We start from the raw sequence: 19,358 nt of genomic DNA on the forward strand, positions 1-19,358 counted from the left end.
TGAAAATAAGAAAAGGAAATAATACAAGTCCAAAGGCTCTAGAAGGAGATTAACTGGCACTCTGAAGACGCTCAGTCGGACTTTGTCTCAAATTGTTGGTTGTAAACCGAGTTCAAGGAGAAAAAGTTTTGTTTCCTCTAAAAAGGGAGAAAATAGCGTTTGCAAAAAAAACATTCTTTGTAAATAAAGTGTAAGGTTTTAGACTGCGCGTTGAAAGTGTGCAAATAAAGATTATAACAAAACACATAATTTTACCCTTTCATAAAAAAATTAAGTTTAATTTAAAGAGGCGTCCATTTTTCTCAAAGAGACCCGATTTATAAACTAAAAAGACTCAAAATCTCTCATTTATTAAAACTATGTGACACGATTTCCATTCAAACTAGCATCATCAGACAAAGAAATAAAAAGATCAAAAAATAATTTATATAAAATGTGAACGTGTGTGTGCTGGGGTTTTAATATTATTTTCATCTGATGATGCTCGTATGACTGAAGCACGGGTCACATAATTATAATATAGATGTATCAGACCGCGATTTTGAGTCATTTTCATTTTAAAGTGTGTAATAATATATATAGTCCATAAATGAACCACGGCTTAATTGTGTACTAGTTTTACGAGAAAATATTGTAACGCCGTGCTCGGTCAGCTTTGGTTGAAATAATGGCCCCAAATGGCTGAAAAATCAGTTTTTAACAAGTATCTACGAAAAGTGCAATTTACAAAATTTTTCTTGGAATAAAAAATAAAGCTTAGGTAATGACCTACAAAAATGGTCCTCCTGTATCCCAAGTAGCATCTTTGGACACATTTTAGTAATGTTTCGTTTGTTCATTTTAAATAATTGTGTCTGTTTTTTTTGACACAAAATGGAAACGATACACCATAAATAGCAGGGGCGGATCGTGAATTTGTGGGACCCTGGGCTGAAACTACTTAGGGGCCTACATAAGTACTCAACTAATAGCCATATCAAAAAACTGTTTCTATAATGATATATTATTATTCTTCTTCTTTACGGAGTCTCTTTCGTGGAGGTTGGCGATCACATTGGCAAAATCTTCACGATTCTCGGCTTTCCTTATAAGTTCTTCAAAAGTTAGGTAAGTCCAGTTTCTGATGTTTCTCAACCAAGATAGTTTCTTCCTGCCGAGACCTCCCTTTCCTTCAATCTTACCCTTAACTATCAATTGTAAGACGTGGTATTTTTCATTTCTCAATATATGCTCTGAGTATGATGTTTTTCTTATTTTTATTATATTGAGCAATTCTCTTTCTCTGCCTATTCTGCTGTAGACTTCGGTATTTGTGATATGTGGATTTAAGTAACGTTTATGTTACTTATAAATCTACGCAAGTATTAGTTGTACAAAAGGCGACCTTATTGCTGTGGTAGCAATCTCTTCCAGGTAAACTTTGGGTGAGAGAGAAACCGAAATAGTGATATTTTATAAGAATATAAAAAAACAATAAAACAATTTTATTTATTTACTTATTATGAATTACTAAAATAAATTGATAGGTTGTAGTCACAGAAATTGACAGTTATTTGGTCATCAAATTCCAAGTCTTTTGTTAGATCACAATTTATGGAAAGAAGTGATAAATTATTTAGTCGATGGTTCGACATTGTTGTCCTATATTTATTTTCTACATAGGAATCTTGGAGAAGGAGCGTTCTGCTTCACAGCTAGTGATTGGCAATGTTAAAAAAATCTTTAAAATGGTATAGCAGTTAGGGAACACGTTAATAAGTTTATTTTCATACATGAGCATAAAAATGTCACTGCAAGAGGTGTAAGACTCAGACATAGATTGGAGTAAGTACGATTTTAATTGAATGCACTCATTCACTAAATGCTCGTTTACGTCATCGGGATGGTAATCAATAATATGAAGTGCAATTTCCAAATCTATGTTTTCGATATTTTTGTCTTGCAAATCCATTAAAAATTTGAATTTTTTGCTATATGTCTCATAGACTTGTCTCCTTTTATTTAAATCCATAATCAGCTTATCCAACGCAACTTTTAACGTGTCTCTTTAAATCTTTCTGCGCCGTATACTGAGAATTCACCTGTAGACTTATCTGAAAATTTTGGGATAATGCGTCTCTTGTTTATGTAATTGTAGTCTATTATTATACTAGTACTTAATTTTTTAGCTTTTTCGTCGTATTCCTGTAACATTTGATCTGATTGATGTCGTATGTTGTTCACAAAGTCTTTTAAAGAAACAATTAACTTGTTGCCTTCACAATCTAAACCAGGGCTCTGTATTTTTTTATTAACTAAATGAAATCTCTCCAAAACTTCTTCCCAAAAGATAATCAAAATTGCAGTCTCGAGTTTCGCCATTTTATTGAATAAATTTCGTGCCTCTTTCCGGAAATCAACTTTCTCATCCTCTTTTTCGCTGAAACTTTTGAACATTTTTATAATGTCATCATAATTATTTTTTAAGGCTTTGACAGCATCATAGTGGCATGGTTGTCTGGCTTAAACTTTTAACCTGAATTTTAATTTTATTTCACGATTCAACAGTTCCCACCTATGGGTCTATTGTTTTTCGCGGGGCCCTGGGCTGCAGCCCAAACAGCCCGTAGGTAGATACGGCCCTGATAAATAGAAAACATTTTCGAAACCTATTCTTCAGGCTGTTTTCAACTTCAAAAATGGGCAACTAATAGTACCAAAATTCTTCAGCACATTCAAAATCCTTCTACTATTCTTAAAATTGGCAAGGATCAACGAACCAAGATTCTAGGTTTGTATTGGTCTTATGAAGACGATCAGCTAATGTACACTATTGCTGATTTTATCAGTTTAAATAAGTTTACCAAGCGTACTATAATGTCTGATATAGCTCAGATTTTTGACCCCTTGGGACTCTTGGGCCCATGTATCATTTTAGGAAAAATTCTTCTTCAATCACTTTGGTCCTTAAAGCTTGACTGGGATGAATCTCTTCCAGCTACAATAGACAATCAATGGCGGCAATTACGGCAAGAGCTACCAGTACTTAACATTTTAAAAATACCCAGATTTGTTTCAAATACGTCAATCGTTAAGTTGGAGTTACACGGATTTGCCGATGCCTCTTTACAAGCATATGGCGCATGTCCATACATTCGTAGTCTATCTTCCAGCGGAGAGATTCAGGTAAGGCTTTTGACAGCTAAAAGCAGGGTTAGTCCTCTAAAATCGTTAACAATTCCAAGATTAGAACTGTGCGGTGCTCTCTTGTTAGCTCAGCTAGTTGATCGAGTGAAAAATTCAATGACTTTTACTTTTGATGCTATATTTCTTTGGTGCGATTCCACTGTCTCTCTTGCCTGGATTCGTGCTTCTCCAAGTACTTTGCAAGTTTTTGTTCAAAACAGAGTCGCTCAAATACAAAGGTTAACACAACTTAACCAATGGCATCATGTTCGAACCGCCGACAATCCTGCAGACTTTCTTTCCCGAGGTATTTTGCCTAGGGCTCTTTTGGATTGTACTGTGTGGTGGAATGGCCCACAATGGCTTAGCCAACCTAAAGATCAATGGCCCTATTCTGCAGCTACTTTTGAAGGAGAACTCCCAGAAGTTAAGAAACAAAAAATAATTCTCGCAGCTTTTCAAACTTCAAATTGGATTAATATTAATAAATTTTCAAACTTAATGAAACTTCAACGGGTGGTCGCTTATTGTCTTAGATTCATATACAATTGTCGAAATCCCACTGACAAGCAATTTAAACCTTTTAAGGCAAAGGATTTATCTGATACTCCTAGATACCTTATTACGATTTCTCAAAAGGATGATTTTGCAAAAGAAATTCAAACGTTAGAAAGGAGTCATGCGTTGCCAAGGCATTCTAAGCTTCTTTCTCTAAATCCTTTTCTAGACGATGAGGGTATTTTACGTGTTGGTGGACGTCTTAGTCAATCAAATTTTAGTTTTGATGTCAAACATCCAATCCTTCTTTCATCCAAGCACCATCTTACAAAATTGCTTTTTAGACACGAGCATCTAAGATTATTCCATGCTGGACAACAACAACTGCTTTATTCAATTCGTCAACGTTATTGGCCACTGGCTGGTCGCAATTTAGCTAAACAAACTGTTCATTCCTGCATAAAATGCTACCGCTGCAAACCACTGCAACCTTCTCCAATCATGGGTAATCTTCCAAAAGCGCGTGTTACTCCTGCTCCACCCTTTTATAATACTGGCATAGACTACCCAGGTCCAGTATATTTGAGTTCAAAAAAGGGAAGAGGAGCCTAGGTTTCTAAAGCGTATATTGCGCTATTTGTGTGCTTTGTGACCAAAGCCACTCATTTAGAATTGGTGAGTGACTTATCAAAGGACGCCTTCATTGCTGCCTTCCGGAGGTTTGTAGCACGCCGTGGTAAGCCAAGTAATGTTTATTCCGACAACAGAACAAATTGTGTAGGAGCCAATTCAGAGTTACGAGAATTATCTCAATTTTTAAAATCGCAAGAACATTCTTTACAAGATAGTATATCTAATATTGGAGTAAATTGGCACTTCGTACCCGCACTCTCACCTCACTTCGGAGGAATTTGGGAAGCCGGTGTTAAGTGGGCTAAAAGACACTTGACTCGAATAATCGGTAGCGTAAAACTTACTTTTGAAGAGTATTGCACTATATTGGCAGAGGTTGAAGCAATCCTAAACTCTCGTCCAATCACTCCCATGTCCTCAGACCCCAATGACCTATCCGCTTTAACCCCTTCTCATTTCCTTATCGGACAACAGGCAACATCACTTCCCGATCCAGACCTTAGAGACATTTCAACGTCACGCCTTTCAAGATACCAGCTGATGCAGCAGTGCCAACAACACTTTTGGTCCCGCTGGACTCGTGAGTTTCTTAGCGAGCTTCAGTTACGCACCAAATGGAAAACTCAGCAAGCAGCACTTCAAGTTGGATCTCTTATTGTTCTCAAAGATGACCACTCTCATCCACTTCAATGGAAACTCGGTAGAATCGTCTTACTTCATCCAGGATCAGACGGCATCGCTCGAGTAGCTACTATCAAGACATCAAGTGGAACTGTGAAACGGAGTTTTGCCAAGTTTTGTGTATTGCCGATTGAGGTTGAAAGCTGACTCTTTCAAGGCCGGGGGCATGTTTAATAGTCATTCAGTGTTTTTGTTGTTTTCTGTTTTCCTATTTTTATGTGTAAAGTTGCCTTTAGTTATTGTACGTGTGGGACGACCTTAAGAGTCTGTCTGTCAAAAAAGACGAAAGAAGATGGCGGAACAATAAAGTTGTCAGTAATACGTCCGCTGTTTTAATACAAGTTTTTAATTGCAATAGTAATACCTCTGAGTAATACTATCAACAAAGAAAAAGTTCAATCTTCAACAGTCTATAACACTCGAAGTAAGAACAATCTTCGGATTGTCATGGGGTTCTTAACAGGACACTGTCTCCTCAATGAATACCTCAGTAGATTGGAGCTAAGGAACAAAGGCCAATGCAGGTTCTATGTGGAAAATGGAAAATAACCAGAACACCTCAACTAAATACGACGAAGCGACAACCATTGATGCCTTAACATTTAGTACGATTGATATCGGAGATGGAGAACTAACCTCTGAAAACCGGCTCAGATACTGGCTTTTGTAAAATCTCTGAGACTGTAAGATGAGTTATAACTCAAGAAAGGGGGACAAAACAGATCCATAAGGCCGCGGTGATTAACTTTCCCCCTCCCATAAAAGCTACAATCCACCCTGTGTAATTTAGTGAAATTTATTTTTATCTGATGTAAATATTAACATACAAATTTTAACATAAAAAACAGGTTTTATTACTTTGTCAAACAAGACCGTTTACTGGAGTATAAAAATACAATATTGCAAATTCGGCATTTCATGTTTTATGTGACTCGTTATGAAATTTAATAAAACAAAAAATTTCCCGTAGAAACGTCGCGAAAAGACGGCATTTTCCCTTCGGTCCATTATACACATAAAAAAATGTTACCTTTTCTTCCCTTCGCAAAAGGAACAATTATTTTCTTTGCACGTGCTGCGAAAAGAAGGGCAATAAAGTTAAAAGTATATTCTCGTATTTCCCGTTAACAACTACATTTAAGCGAATTATTCTCCTTTCTTTTGGCATATCCGCCTCAACTATTATAATAAAAATGATAGGTTTAGTAAGGAGAAAACTTTTTTATTGTTTTCTAGAGTTTTTGATTAAGATCTGTTTTAAGAAGTGTAAATTCTTCATGTTTATTTATTTTGGAGTGTTACATTATAGCGGCAAAACTCTTAATATTAATAATGTACTTAGAAAATGTAAAAGTAAACTGAATTTAATTGTAACTATTTATCTATAAGGGTCGGTTCTACAAAGCAAGTATACTGGGTTGTTCACCACATACGACACGGAGTATTGTAGCTAAACGATCAGATTTTTACAAATTTTAAGTCTTGGGTTCGAGGAAGGACTATTAGAGGTACAATTTAAAAATAATTTTACAAGATACAGAGTGTCCCAAATAAGTAAAAAATATCAAAGTTACACCCTGTATATTATTGCATTTTTAGTTTCTACGATTAAAATAAAGGTAAATTCGATTAAGGTTTATTATACTTAAACCTTACCGTTTTTGAAATATTTTCAATTTTGTGAAATTGCAGTAAAAATTTTAAGGCTTCATTCCTCCAAGGGTACCGAAGTTTTTAATACTAAATATTTACTGAAATTTATTTATTGATCAGTTATTGTGTTGCAATAATAAAAATAATACTACCTTATACAGAGTTCATTCAAGACATTTATTTTAAATAATTATTACCTTCAAACCGCAATAACTTGTTTAATTTAAATGGAACACCCTGTATATTTTACGAGAATCAGATGCACAATTTAATTGTCTATCAAATTATATTATACCATTTTTTACCTATCTCTTTAAGTTTCCGTAGAAAATGCATTTTCTTGTAATTTAGAATTTATTTATCAATATACCCATGGAATATTGACATTTTAGATTATTTTTAAAGATGTACCAAATTTTTAAAGAGTACAGATACTAATATTGTGGATATAATTCGTTTATTTCATTAAAAAATAAAAAAAAACTGTTTAAATATTTGTTAAAGAGGACCAATTAATATGATTCCAGTATTCAAACTACATTAACTGACTGCATTGATTAATAATAATTGTTCCAAATGCTAAAAAAACTGAATTTTGTATGGGTATTAGACAGTGTGATAAAAAGTAACATCTTAAAATGATATTTAATTTTTTAATAAATGCTTATTTATAACAACAGAGACTTTAATTTTGATAACTTACTATTATATTGATTTCTGACTCAAATCCACATTTATTTAGAATAATTTATTAACGAATACAATTAAGTATGTAATTAATTAGTATACGGGCGGAAATAATGGTGCTATATTTAATTAATGGTATACTCTTATAAAGATTTAAATAGTTTTCTTTTTGCATACAACATTATTATTTTTAGCAAAACGATAATATTACTAGAATGTCAATATATGATGTCAATATTCCATGGGTGTCAATAATAAAATGTCAATATTCCATAGGTATATTGATGAATGAGGTCTAAATTATAAGAAAATGCATTTTCTACGAAAACTTGAAGGGATAGGTAAAAATGGTATAGTACAATTTGATAGACAATTAAATTGTGCATCTGATTCTCCTAAAATATACAGGGCGTTCCATTTAAATTAAACAAGTTATTGGCGTTTAAAGCTATAAATTATTTAAAATAAATTTTTAGACACTCTGTATAAGGTAGTATTATTTTTATTATTGCAACACAATAACTGATCAATAAATAAACTTCAGTACATATTTAGTATTAAAAACTTTGATACCCTTGGAGAAATGAAGCCTTAAAATTTTTACTGCAATTTCACAAAATTGAATATATTTCAAAAACGGTAAGGTTTAAGTGTAATAAACCTTAATCAAATTTACCTTTATTTTAATCGTAGAAACTAAAAATGTAATAATATACAGGGTGTTCCATTTAAAAAAATACAACTTTGATATTTTTTACTTATTTGGGACACTCTGTATCTTGTAAATTATTTTTAAATTGTACCTCTAATAGTCCTTCATCGAACCCAGAACTTGAAATTTGTAAAAATATAATCGTTTAGCTACAATACTCCGTGTCGTATGTGGTGAACAACCCTGTATAGGGTGGTGACAATTTTGATGCTCAACATTGGCATCTCAGAAACTACGAGAGATACGAATTCGGTTAAATGGGACAAAAGTTGCGTAATTAGATGTTTGACAAACACCTATGAAGAAAACCTCGGTATCTCGATTAGTTTCGGATTTATGCCAAAAAAATGAAAGTAATACGTTTATTTTAAATGACAATATCTTTAGAACTATTGTATCTATTGCAACATAAATTGGTAGTTCTATATTTTTGACTGCCACCGTTTTCAGAAAATTTCTAAGCCTTCTAGATTTCGAACAACAACAGTCAAGTTTTTGTTTTCTTATGGCCGCCATTTTGAATTTTTATACTATTAGATAGAGCAACAAATAATCTATACGGTGGTATATGATTTATATTCATTATTATGTAAATTCACCTAAAAAATAGATTTTTTAAAAATTCGCTTAAAAGATCAAGTCTGCCTTGGAAATCCAATTGACACTTTATCTGATAGCAAGTTATTTTTTGTTTACTCAATTAAGTGTCAAATCTGGACACAAAAAAATATAGTAGATAGTGTAAAGTGTATTAACAGTCAACAACATGTTTACAAGTGAGGAAACACGAGATATGTATGAAAAAATAATAGAAATTCCGATATGGCATGCGCAAGTTATAGAACATTGTATCCTGAAAGGACACAGCCTCATCGTACTATTTTTGCAAGGATTTAAAGAAATTTAGCAGTTGCTGGTAGCTTTAAAAGCAAGGGAGCAATATTTTAAAAGACTTAATGATATTAATGTGCCAGCTCAGACTGAAATTAATCCGGAATCTTCTAGCCGTAAAATAAGTCGCGAGTATTGTATAAGTGATTCTTATGTAGGGAAAATTATCAAAAAACATAAATATCACAACTTTAAATTTAAATGTGTACCAAATTTACATATTTTTTTCTTGCTGGTGATCAAGAGAGAAGATTACAATTTTGCAGATGGTTTCGGTAAAATGTTCAAGAGAGCTTACAAAAATATTATGGATGGATGAATCTTTATTTACAAATTCCAATACATTTAACAGAAAAAAATCACATTATTATGCAAAAGAAAATCCTCATTTAATTAGAGTAACCAGACCACAAATAAAATATTTTTTGAACGTGTTTTTGACAATAAAATTTTAGGTTCTGTATTGAGCTGTATTGACTCTAATCATAGATAAAAGAAAATAATCTACTATTAAGATAGATATGAAACTTAATAGTAAAATTTTGGTTCAAAGCGCCCCTCCGTGTTTTTAGTGGAGACTACGTTTAACCCAGCGCCTTCGCCTTTTCTGCTGTAAATGTTTTTTATGTTTATATTTGAATTCAAAGGATTTATTTTTAAAGTTACACTGATATATTAGTATATCAGCGTAACTTTAATAAAACATAAGAATATATATATTTTACAATTTATTTTTTTATTTATTCTAGAGAGTTTCATGTAAATGATCGTAAGTCGACTGGCTGTCTAATGAATAGACCGAGATTTATAGATTTTAAAGCGAACGAAAAAAAATCAAACAGCAAATACATACCATATATTTTTCTTTTATCTAAGATACATACCTTATCGTCTTTTGGAAACACGTACATTTTTGCAGTTTTGTTAGTTTCTTTGCAAGATGCAACACAACGAGAAAACACCATTTTTACAGTTAATAAATAATAAAACTATTTCTGACTATGATATTTAAAATTTAGATAGATAGAAAATTAAAAAACAAACGAGTATTTGCAAACGCAGGCCCAAATTCAATAAAAATAAAAAAATTTCCTGCGAAAATCATGCTTTTTTCACTGAAAAGGTATTTTTTGATTTATCAGCAGTCATTGTCAAGTTGACAAAACACCCTGTATATGTATATCTCACAGGCAACCCAATAAACTAGTAACCTCTAAAAAATATTTTTCCTACCACTAGCGACGTACCGTGTTTTTAGTGTGTACTAAATTATTTTATCAAAATTTCACCATATAAGTTTCCAGGCAATGACTCTAATATACAATTTTTGTGCATCCAGATTTGACATTTAATAAATTAAACAAAAAATAACCGGTGCCCGGTGGCGTAAAGGTACAGGCTCTCGTCTACCAATCTCAAGGTGTGGGTTCGATTCCCACACCCGGCATTCCATCAGCCGACTATTTTTATTAAAATAAAAATAGTTTGGGTACCTAGGTCGACTCAGCCTTAAATGAGTACTTGGGATTCACAACCCTGAGGTAATAATAGGCGGTTGAAGCGTAGTGCTAGCCACATTACCTTCCTTGTATACCGAACGGCTCTAGTATAGCAAACTGTACCTTGCTACTCCCAAGGCGTCAAACGCTATATACGGGAGCTATTATTATATAAACAAAAAATAACTTGCTGTCATATAAAGTGTCAATTGGATTTCCAAGGCAGACTTGAACTGCCAACTTACGTTGTAATAGATACAATAGTTCTGAAAATGTTGTCATTTAAAATAAACGTATTATTTTCATTTTTTTGACATAAACCCGAAATTAATTAGGATACCGGGGTTTTCTTCATAGGTGTTTGTCAAACTTCTAATTACGCAATTACGCTCTTATTTAACCGAATTCGTATCTCTCGTAGTTTCTGAGATGCCAATGTTGAGCATCAAAATTGTCACCACCCTGTATACCAATACATAACCAATTCTTGGAATATATATATTAAAATTTCCGTTCAATAAAGTATAAAATGTTCGGAGAATAATTATTCCGAGTTTATACTTGCCTTGTATAAACTACCCTAAAAAATCGGCCCTTACAATCATACTGCTTAATTGAAGGGGTATCTACTGATTGGCATTTTTTATATATTTTATAAATACAGGGTGTTTCAAAAAAATATGTGCCATTTCTCGTGGGGAGATTTCATCGCTCGTGAATTAATCTTTTCGATCGACGATAAAATACCATTTTATCGTCTTGTGTAAAAAATAACTATTAAATATAGGTGGGGAAATGCACAGTAAGCGAGTAACCGGATGTTAAAACTCTAAAAATAGGGCTTTTGTGGTTATCTTAAATACCATTATTTTTTTCTTGAATTTGCTGTAGGTAGCACTGAATATCAGTGTTATAAATTTTAATAACATTTACTAATAAAATAGATTAAATAAATAATTAATTAATTTTATTTTATTAATTGTAATTAATAAAATTGCGTTTATCCCATGAAGGAGACCGAAATGGACGCAATATTGAGATACCACTTTTAATCGGCATTAAACGGCCTACGCAGTTTTGACAAGAAAAAAAAGTTAAAAAAAAAACTACGAAACAAAGCAGAATCGGACCTATTTATTGTGAATTTACTTTTTGTATTCAGGGAATACAACGATTCAGGAAATATTTCGACTAAAGACACCCAAATAAGTACAGAAAATGCAATTTGCCTGTGAATTCAAATGACAGATAGAAATGTCACCGTCAAGGATTAGTAGTCAGTCCTACTATTTTTAGGTTAAGGATATTTTATGGTGTAATTCCTTTAAAAATATTTTCCCTTCAGCATGTAAAATTAATATCAAAAGTACTGAATGTACTAAATCTTTATAAATACAACGAGGTAAAGATAAATGTAAAGTAAAATACAAATTTCTCCTAGATTATACGATATTTTCCGGAAAATTTCCGCAAAATATCTATCTCTAAGTGCAAGAATGGATGGTACACTTTAAAACGATTTATAAAATGTGCGCGCTTTTATGATGTAATATATCCTCTGAGAGACCAATCGTAGAGGATGTACTGCAGATTTTTATGTTTAAAACATCTCCTTTAAGACGTTTGATTTGGTTTGATCGACAATTCAATTGAAATTCGATACAGACTCAGGACGTGACTAAAGTTAGTACCTGAGATGTTTTTGCAGTCCTACCAAAGTTTATGGCACGAATGGTTTGGTTGTGACACGAATGGTTTGGTTGGTCGTCTCGGCGCTTTAAGCGATGAGGCATTTTAGTGTTTCCACATTTTCACCATGGAGTCTGCATTCGCCCTTGTTTTTTAGCTTCAATTTACTGAGTTGTTCATTGAGGAGACAGTGTCCTGTTAAAAAACCCGTGACACACAATCCGAAGATCGTTCTCACTAAATTAGGAAAAATCTTTGATTTTTCTTGGTCGTAAGATCTGAAAAAATTATTCGAGTGTTTTAGACCGTTGCGTTGGAGGATTCCTATTCCAGGTTACGGATGGAGTCTTCCAGGTTCTTGAGTTCTGCTGTAGGTTAGGTTAGGTTGCTGGGTTTTATTGCTTGATCCCTCGGAGGCCTTGGGCCTATTGCGATACCCCTGTTTTATTGTACCAAACCTTCCTCTTATTCTTTCTTTTTGTTAAAGCACTTTCAGCTCTTTGCAAAGTTCCCGATGTCGATGATTGGCTTCTGCTGCTTACTCTAGTCCCTCCAAAATACCTTACCTTAAAGTTTTAAAGCATCGGTATTCCATTGCCGAACAGTGGCACAGCAGATGCTCTATGACTTCTCTTTTCATTCTGCATTCTCTGCAGCAGCCGTCGTTAGAAATTTTCCATCTCACAAGGTTTACCCCCGTGGGGCAGTTTCCACTGATGACACTTACAACTATACATGATACATTATGAGTTCAGCTGTAAAATGGTTTCCACTTGGGAAGCAGACTTTTTTATAAAAATTCAAATTTTTATTACTATTCTTTAAGGTTTAATAAATTTTTTTGTGCCGGCCATATTTCAGGTTTTATTTCTTGTCAATTAAAAGATATTTAACCAAACATTATCATTATCTAACTAGAAAGTTGAATTTAACTCAATATCTTTCTTAAATGTTTAAATTATTTGGAACATTTTTGGTAAATATTAGTTTACATTCTCGTCTTATTATTTTTTCAATTCCTCGATATTTGCCTCGATTTTTTATAATTAATACACAACTGACTTGCCTAGTATCTAGTATTGTCATTATTGTCAATAAAACAAACATTGTTTACAAAAGTATCTATATAGTAAAATCTAACAAATATCTGAATTAAAGAAGTGCCTGAAATATAAAATATTGTTTCTTATTTTAATTAAAAATCATAATTTGACAGGACTTGATACACTTTTCTATTAATTCAACATTAATTCTTGAAATTTTTATTAAATAAAAATATTTTACAGTAATTTTAATGCATAACAAGAGAATGTCCCAAGTAGTTGTCCCAGTAAGTCATAGATATTTTTTGTCTAGAAATATATTTTGACATGTCGATTAGTATATTAAATAGCGCTCATGTAAGCGTATTTAATACAATTATTATATTTAAGTTTGAGATGTGTTTAAGGGTTATATCAAGATACTTATGCGTGCGAAGTATCAGAATCCTCGTCATATAAAAGATATTTAGAATGTACAATGTTAGGGAGGGGGGTTAATAACTGCTTTAAGGGTTAACTTTCCCCTTTTTTCAAGACGTTTACCAAACATTTTTTTTATTATTATGCAGTTTTAAAAACTGAATGAACTGGTTATTTTCTCAATAAAAATGTTCAAAATACTGTCCAGTGCCGTCCCTACCTAAAATTAAAAGTCATTTTGAAAATTTATAATTACTTTGGCAGATGTTAGTCTACAATCTTGTTTTATTCCTTCTTGTCTTTTATTCCTATATTTGCCTTAATTTTCATATTAATGAAAATTTTTAATTTGGCATGCATACGTAATCACATATGCGTTATGTTGATACATTTTTTATGAATAATAGAATTGCCTTATAAAACTATTGTTGACGACGTCAATTCTCAAATTAGTATAAACACAAGGAGTATAAAATTTTCTTATACTCAAAATGTACGCAATTTTAAATACATACAGGGCGAGTCTTAAATAAGTACAACTATTTTTAGGGGTTGTATATTTCGACACGATTATGAGGTTTTTTTCGTAAAATAAATTATTGAAAATTTGGAATTTTTTGATTTTTTTAATTTTTAGTTAAAAAACATAATTTCTCGATAATATGGCAACATAAGTAATAGATGAAATTTACAAAACCCAGAAAATATCCAGTGAAAGCAAGAAATATATTATTTTTCGTTTGGAAATTTTCAAAGTAAAATAACTCGGTTATTTTGGAATTATTTGAAAAAACGGCAAAGAGAAAATATGTTTCTTTTATCGATATCTACCAGCCCTGAAAATATTTATACTTATTTAAAATCCACCCTATAAAATCGCGTGTGCGACTATTATATCCGAACAAAAACATTTTTGATTTAATGAATTTATGCCAAGTTGGAGAATCACTCTGTCGATAGGTATAAAGTTACCACGGCGGCAAAATAATCTGGTTGGTGAAAAATAAAAAGGTCAGAGGCGAAAAATTCGTCAAAGTAAAAATAAATTTTACTTTGAAGCGAAATTTATTTAAAGATGGAGAAAATCGAACACTGAATATTAAATAGCAATACACTGAGTTCTGGTTGTGATATTTTTTATCTGACGAATTTCTGTACAAAGTTTTAAAATTAATAGTAGTTTATTTCTAAAAAGCAGTTCCTGCGATGTTACAAATATTTAAAGCCATCATCCGATTTCTTCGAAACAATAAGTTTTTAATTACTTTTCAATGCTTCTTGCTTTATAATTTATTCAATCGGTAGGAAACATTGCTTCTATTCGCGAACACATTTTCTTGTTAAATAACTTGAATAGTTTCTCGACAACGCTTAAAACTTTAATAAAGATTTAAAGTGGTGTTTTTATTAGTTAGAATAGTCGACCGATGCTTAAAATTCACAAGTAACCTCTTGGAAACTTTTCATTTCTCTCAATTACGCTTTTGCGTTCGAGTGGCGCGTTTGTTGAAAACAAATCGAATCCTTTTTAAGCGCGGTAGAGAGGAAAAACAAACAGCCTAAAAGGGTTTTCAGTTTTATTGAATATATTTATTTTCTACAGTTATTTTTTCAATTATCCATTGACGTAGAAAGTATATTGTACAAGTAAGATCATATCTGAATATGGCGATCGCTGTATGAACACGTGTGTCAGACAGCTCCAACATTTAATTCGCTAGTATCTACAATGGTCAAGTAAAATGGTGATAAGTTTGTGTCAATAGTTTGATTATAGTGTCCAAAATGTCAAGAAATACTAGAAATAATATTATTAGTACTAAAACTTCGCCTACAATTGATACTCCTAGCAATGATCTAGCTGCACAGGTTAGAAACCTAGAGAAGCATAAACAACAAACTGCTATAGAGCTCAAAAATATTATTGTGTCCCACATAAATAATTCAACCCCTCGAAACAGAACCAATGAAGAAGATGGGTTACTAGATAAAATCCTTAAATTATATTCGTCCATAGTTATTCTTTCTGTCAATAACTACTATATCCGTTTATTGTGGGGCACCGCAGTGACAGTTATAATCGGAGTATCCCAGTATATGACAGTATCGTCATTCTCCGCCTTCCATGCATGCTATTTTTATACTATAATTAGTTAACAGCATCATTAAGATACGCGTGTGAAACTTGCACAACGACTGCGTAGCATGGGTTGTGTAACCACACAAGTATCTTAATGGAGTCAATTCGCGTGTATTGTACACTATTTTATGATTTGATTGATTTTTATTTATTTTTTATTATTTTATGATATTTAATCTACGTCTAACTATAAAAACACACAATGAATTTTAAGAATTATTGTACTTAACTATATACCTATCCTAAAAATCAAATACCCTTACCTTTGCTCAAATAACACCATGCATGGCAATGTCAGGCAATGTATGGCACCATGGCACCATGCATGGCAATATGACAGTAAATAATATTGATGTCACTAGTTTAAAAAATGAGCGATTGGGAAAGTATTCCCTCTGACATTGAAGAAGAGGCATCCAGAGCCATTTCTGGATTGCTTCCAGCAAGATCGAAACAGAAGTATGAGAAATGGTCCACCGGAAAAAAATTATGGAAACGAAAAGGTCCTCATAACATATTTTTCCAATTTAGTGCAAAATAAATGTTTTACAAAATATTTTTTTTCTCTTTGGTAGTCATTTAAACAAGGAATGCGGTAATGAAAATGAGTGAGCTAAGAAGCTCTTAACTCACTCAAAACGCGTGGGTTAAGAGCTTCTTAACTCACTGACGTAGATAAAGTATGTTAAATATTAAATATTTTTTCCTATTACGAGCATAACCAAAAAACATAATTCGGCAGGAGCTGATACCCTTATCTTCTTAATATTGTTCTTCCTAATTTATTTTTTAATAAAAATATTTTACAGTAGTTTTAAAATATGGCAGGGGAGCAAGTACAAAAAAGTAATCTCTATACCTCTGTGGTGGGTTGAGTTCTTCAAAAAAAGACTTTATATTGGGTATTGAGCGGATATAGACTGGGTGTTTCGCCACTAGAAGAAAATGTACAAAATAGGATAGGAGGAGATATAGAAGGTATATCTCCTCCCGTCGCCGCGTAGCGTCGTTGGAAGCAAAAACACACAAACAACAAAGAAAAAATGTAAAAAGTGAAAAAATTTAAAATATCTAAATGCAACCGTTGTAGAACACTTTAGTTTTTAGCAGATACGTCTATTATAAACAACGTCAACGGTTTTCAAAAAGTGTTTACATAGTGCCACTACTATACCAGGGCTAGTCTACCAGTAGTTTCCAGATAATCCAGAGCTAGCTACTTACTGGATACGGACAAATAAGCTTATATACCGGGTGCGTCTCAAAAGTGGCTCACTTTTAACTTTTTTATTTCTTCAGATAAAAAAAACGAGATTTGGTATATTAGTATATGACATAAATTAGGATTGACTGACGTATTCAATTGTTTTCGGTCACTTCCTGTTTCACCGGAAATGACTATAACTTTTTATTTTTAAATGGCACCCTCTGTATTTTTTTACTTTATTCGATACAAAATAACACTTTGAATAGAATGACATATATCAAATTTTGACATTTTTGCATACCCATTTACTCATGGTTTATTTGAAATTATAACTAGCGGTTCGTAACGTAAGTTTGACTTGAAATACCAAGTGCAAATTATTTGTAAAAAATGCTTTTTCCAAATATGCTAATGAGCCACCCCGTTTTTCTCATTTGAAAAAATTGAGATATGATTAAAAATATTTTACGATTTTACGGGCATTTTCTATCTGGCCAGGACAAGACACTAAAACATTAGACGATCAAATCTATTTTTCCAAGGCTTCTTGATTAAGAATTAATGTTTTTAACATACCCATGGCGCTCTAGATTGAATTTTAAAATACGATTTTTTATTAAGCGAGAATCTCAAAAGTTGACATATGATGTGTCATTCTATTCAGAATGTCATTTTCTATCGAATAAAGTAAAAAAATACTGATGGTGCCATTTAAAAATCAAAAGTTGTAGTAATTTCCGGTGAAACAGGAAGTAACCAAAAACAATTGAATACGTCAATCAATCCTAATTTATGTCATATACTAATATAGCATATCTCGTTTCTTTATCTGAAAAAATAAAAAAGTTATACGGGTGAGCCGTATGAATGTTAATTTTTATCTGTTATCGGTATCAGCGAATCTGAAATGATATTGAAAACTTCCAAGCAATTATTTCGTAAATTATTGTCCAAATTGTTTTAAAATAAGTTGACTACCCCAAAATTCAAAATTTATTATTAAAAATTGTAATTGTAAATTTGAAATAGAAAGTTATATCGGCCGGCCCGGTTAAATTTACTATTGAGGTCTAATCCAATATATAAAAAAAGCAAATTTATCGTATAAAATCATTAATAGTTTTTTTACTGGAAACTTTAAACACGAAATGTGTTTCAAGCGATAAATAAAAATCAATTGGTTCTAATTAAAGCAGCGCTACGACACACGGACACTACAAACATAGAATAAAAGCGATATATCCTGTTATTTATTTATGCCTATTAGCTCACCCAACAGTTTTAAACTAAAATCAGGCTAGTCAGTAGTTTACACATTTTATGCTCTAAGTCAATACTAAACCTTGAATAAGTAACAAAGTAACAAATGGATTAAAATAAAATAATTAAAAAAAAATAAGCTTATTTTTGAGGTGAAAAAAAACACATGAGCTAGCGAGACGAAAAGTGGTAAGGATCGCACAAGCACCAAGAAACTTTTGATTTAAAGCTTAGAAAATCATTATAGTAAACTTGATATTGTATTCTCTGGTTGTGTACTAGGAAGTACATTTTCACGTATATTTTCATCGATAGATTTATAGCTTCTAAATAACGGTCTAAGTAAAGCATCTAGCTCATTTGCTAGGTCAGAATTAGAATTATTAGAGTTATGCTCGAATTTTAATTGGAGCACATTATCATATTTATTTCAAATCAATAATCAACGAGAATATTCTTATAATTTAAGAAAGTTACTGTAAATAACTAAAAATAATGAACAAAATATGCAAACACAAACAGACCACACGAATTGTTGGTTAAGTTCAAAATTTCTTCTCTTAAATAAATTTTAAGGGACGATAATATTATTAGGCATTTGCATAAAAGTGGGTATTTTAGGTGGTATTCCTTTTCTTCAAAGAGTAATTACATTCACATTTACAGGCTATTGAGGAGACAGAAAATGTACAGATTACAGAAATAAATTGAAAATAATATTTATATATTAAGACAGCATTATGTGTCACTCTTTCAAACATGTCCTTCAAATCCTTCAATTTAATACATGTTAGCATAGATAAAATACTTATAATATTAAATAGATAGGCAACTTACAATCAAACAAGTTGGATCTCGGCGACGAACGTCCAGAGACGCCGGGCGACTCGCTAGCGCGGCAGCAAACAAGCACGCACAGGCGTTTTCCTTGCGATTTTTGAGCGGTTTGGACGCGACATCGCTAGCTGCCAGAAAGCCATGAAAGTAGCTTGTGTGTGGGCCGCATTAGAGACTACATTTCAGAAATGTGTGTAAGAGACTACATTTAAAAAAAAATCTGTCTACCAACATCCTAAGAATAAACAAAGTAGGTATATTATTTTTATTTACCCTTTCGAGGGTTGTAACTTCCTCGGGAAGTATTTTAGGGCATATATTCATAGAAACTTTTTGTTTTATT

At 32.3% G+C, this 19,358-nt stretch overlaps 1 protein-coding gene across 1 annotated transcript in view; it reads left to right on the plus strand.

The window, feature by feature from the left end:
- LOC115878029 overlaps positions 1-5,124 on the plus strand; it is a 42,335-nt gene extending 37,211 nt beyond the window's left edge. Inside the window, exons 2-4 of the mRNA XM_030894385.1 lie at positions 2,660-3,591; positions 3,754-4,168; positions 4,322-5,124. Of these exons, the coding sequence (XP_030750245.1) occupies positions 2,660-3,591; positions 3,754-4,168; positions 4,322-5,124 (2,150 nt within the window). The remainder of the gene's footprint in view (positions 1-2,659; positions 3,592-3,753; positions 4,169-4,321) is intronic.
- Positions 5,125-19,358: the final 14,234 nt, after the last annotated feature.

Source organism: Sitophilus oryzae, unplaced genomic scaffold (assembly GCF_002938485.1).
Source record: "Sitophilus oryzae breed Bouriz unplaced genomic scaffold, Soryzae_2.0 scaffold_149_pilon_pilon, whole genome shotgun sequence".
Lineage (NCBI taxonomy): Eukaryota > Metazoa > Arthropoda > Insecta > Coleoptera > Curculionidae > Sitophilus > Sitophilus oryzae.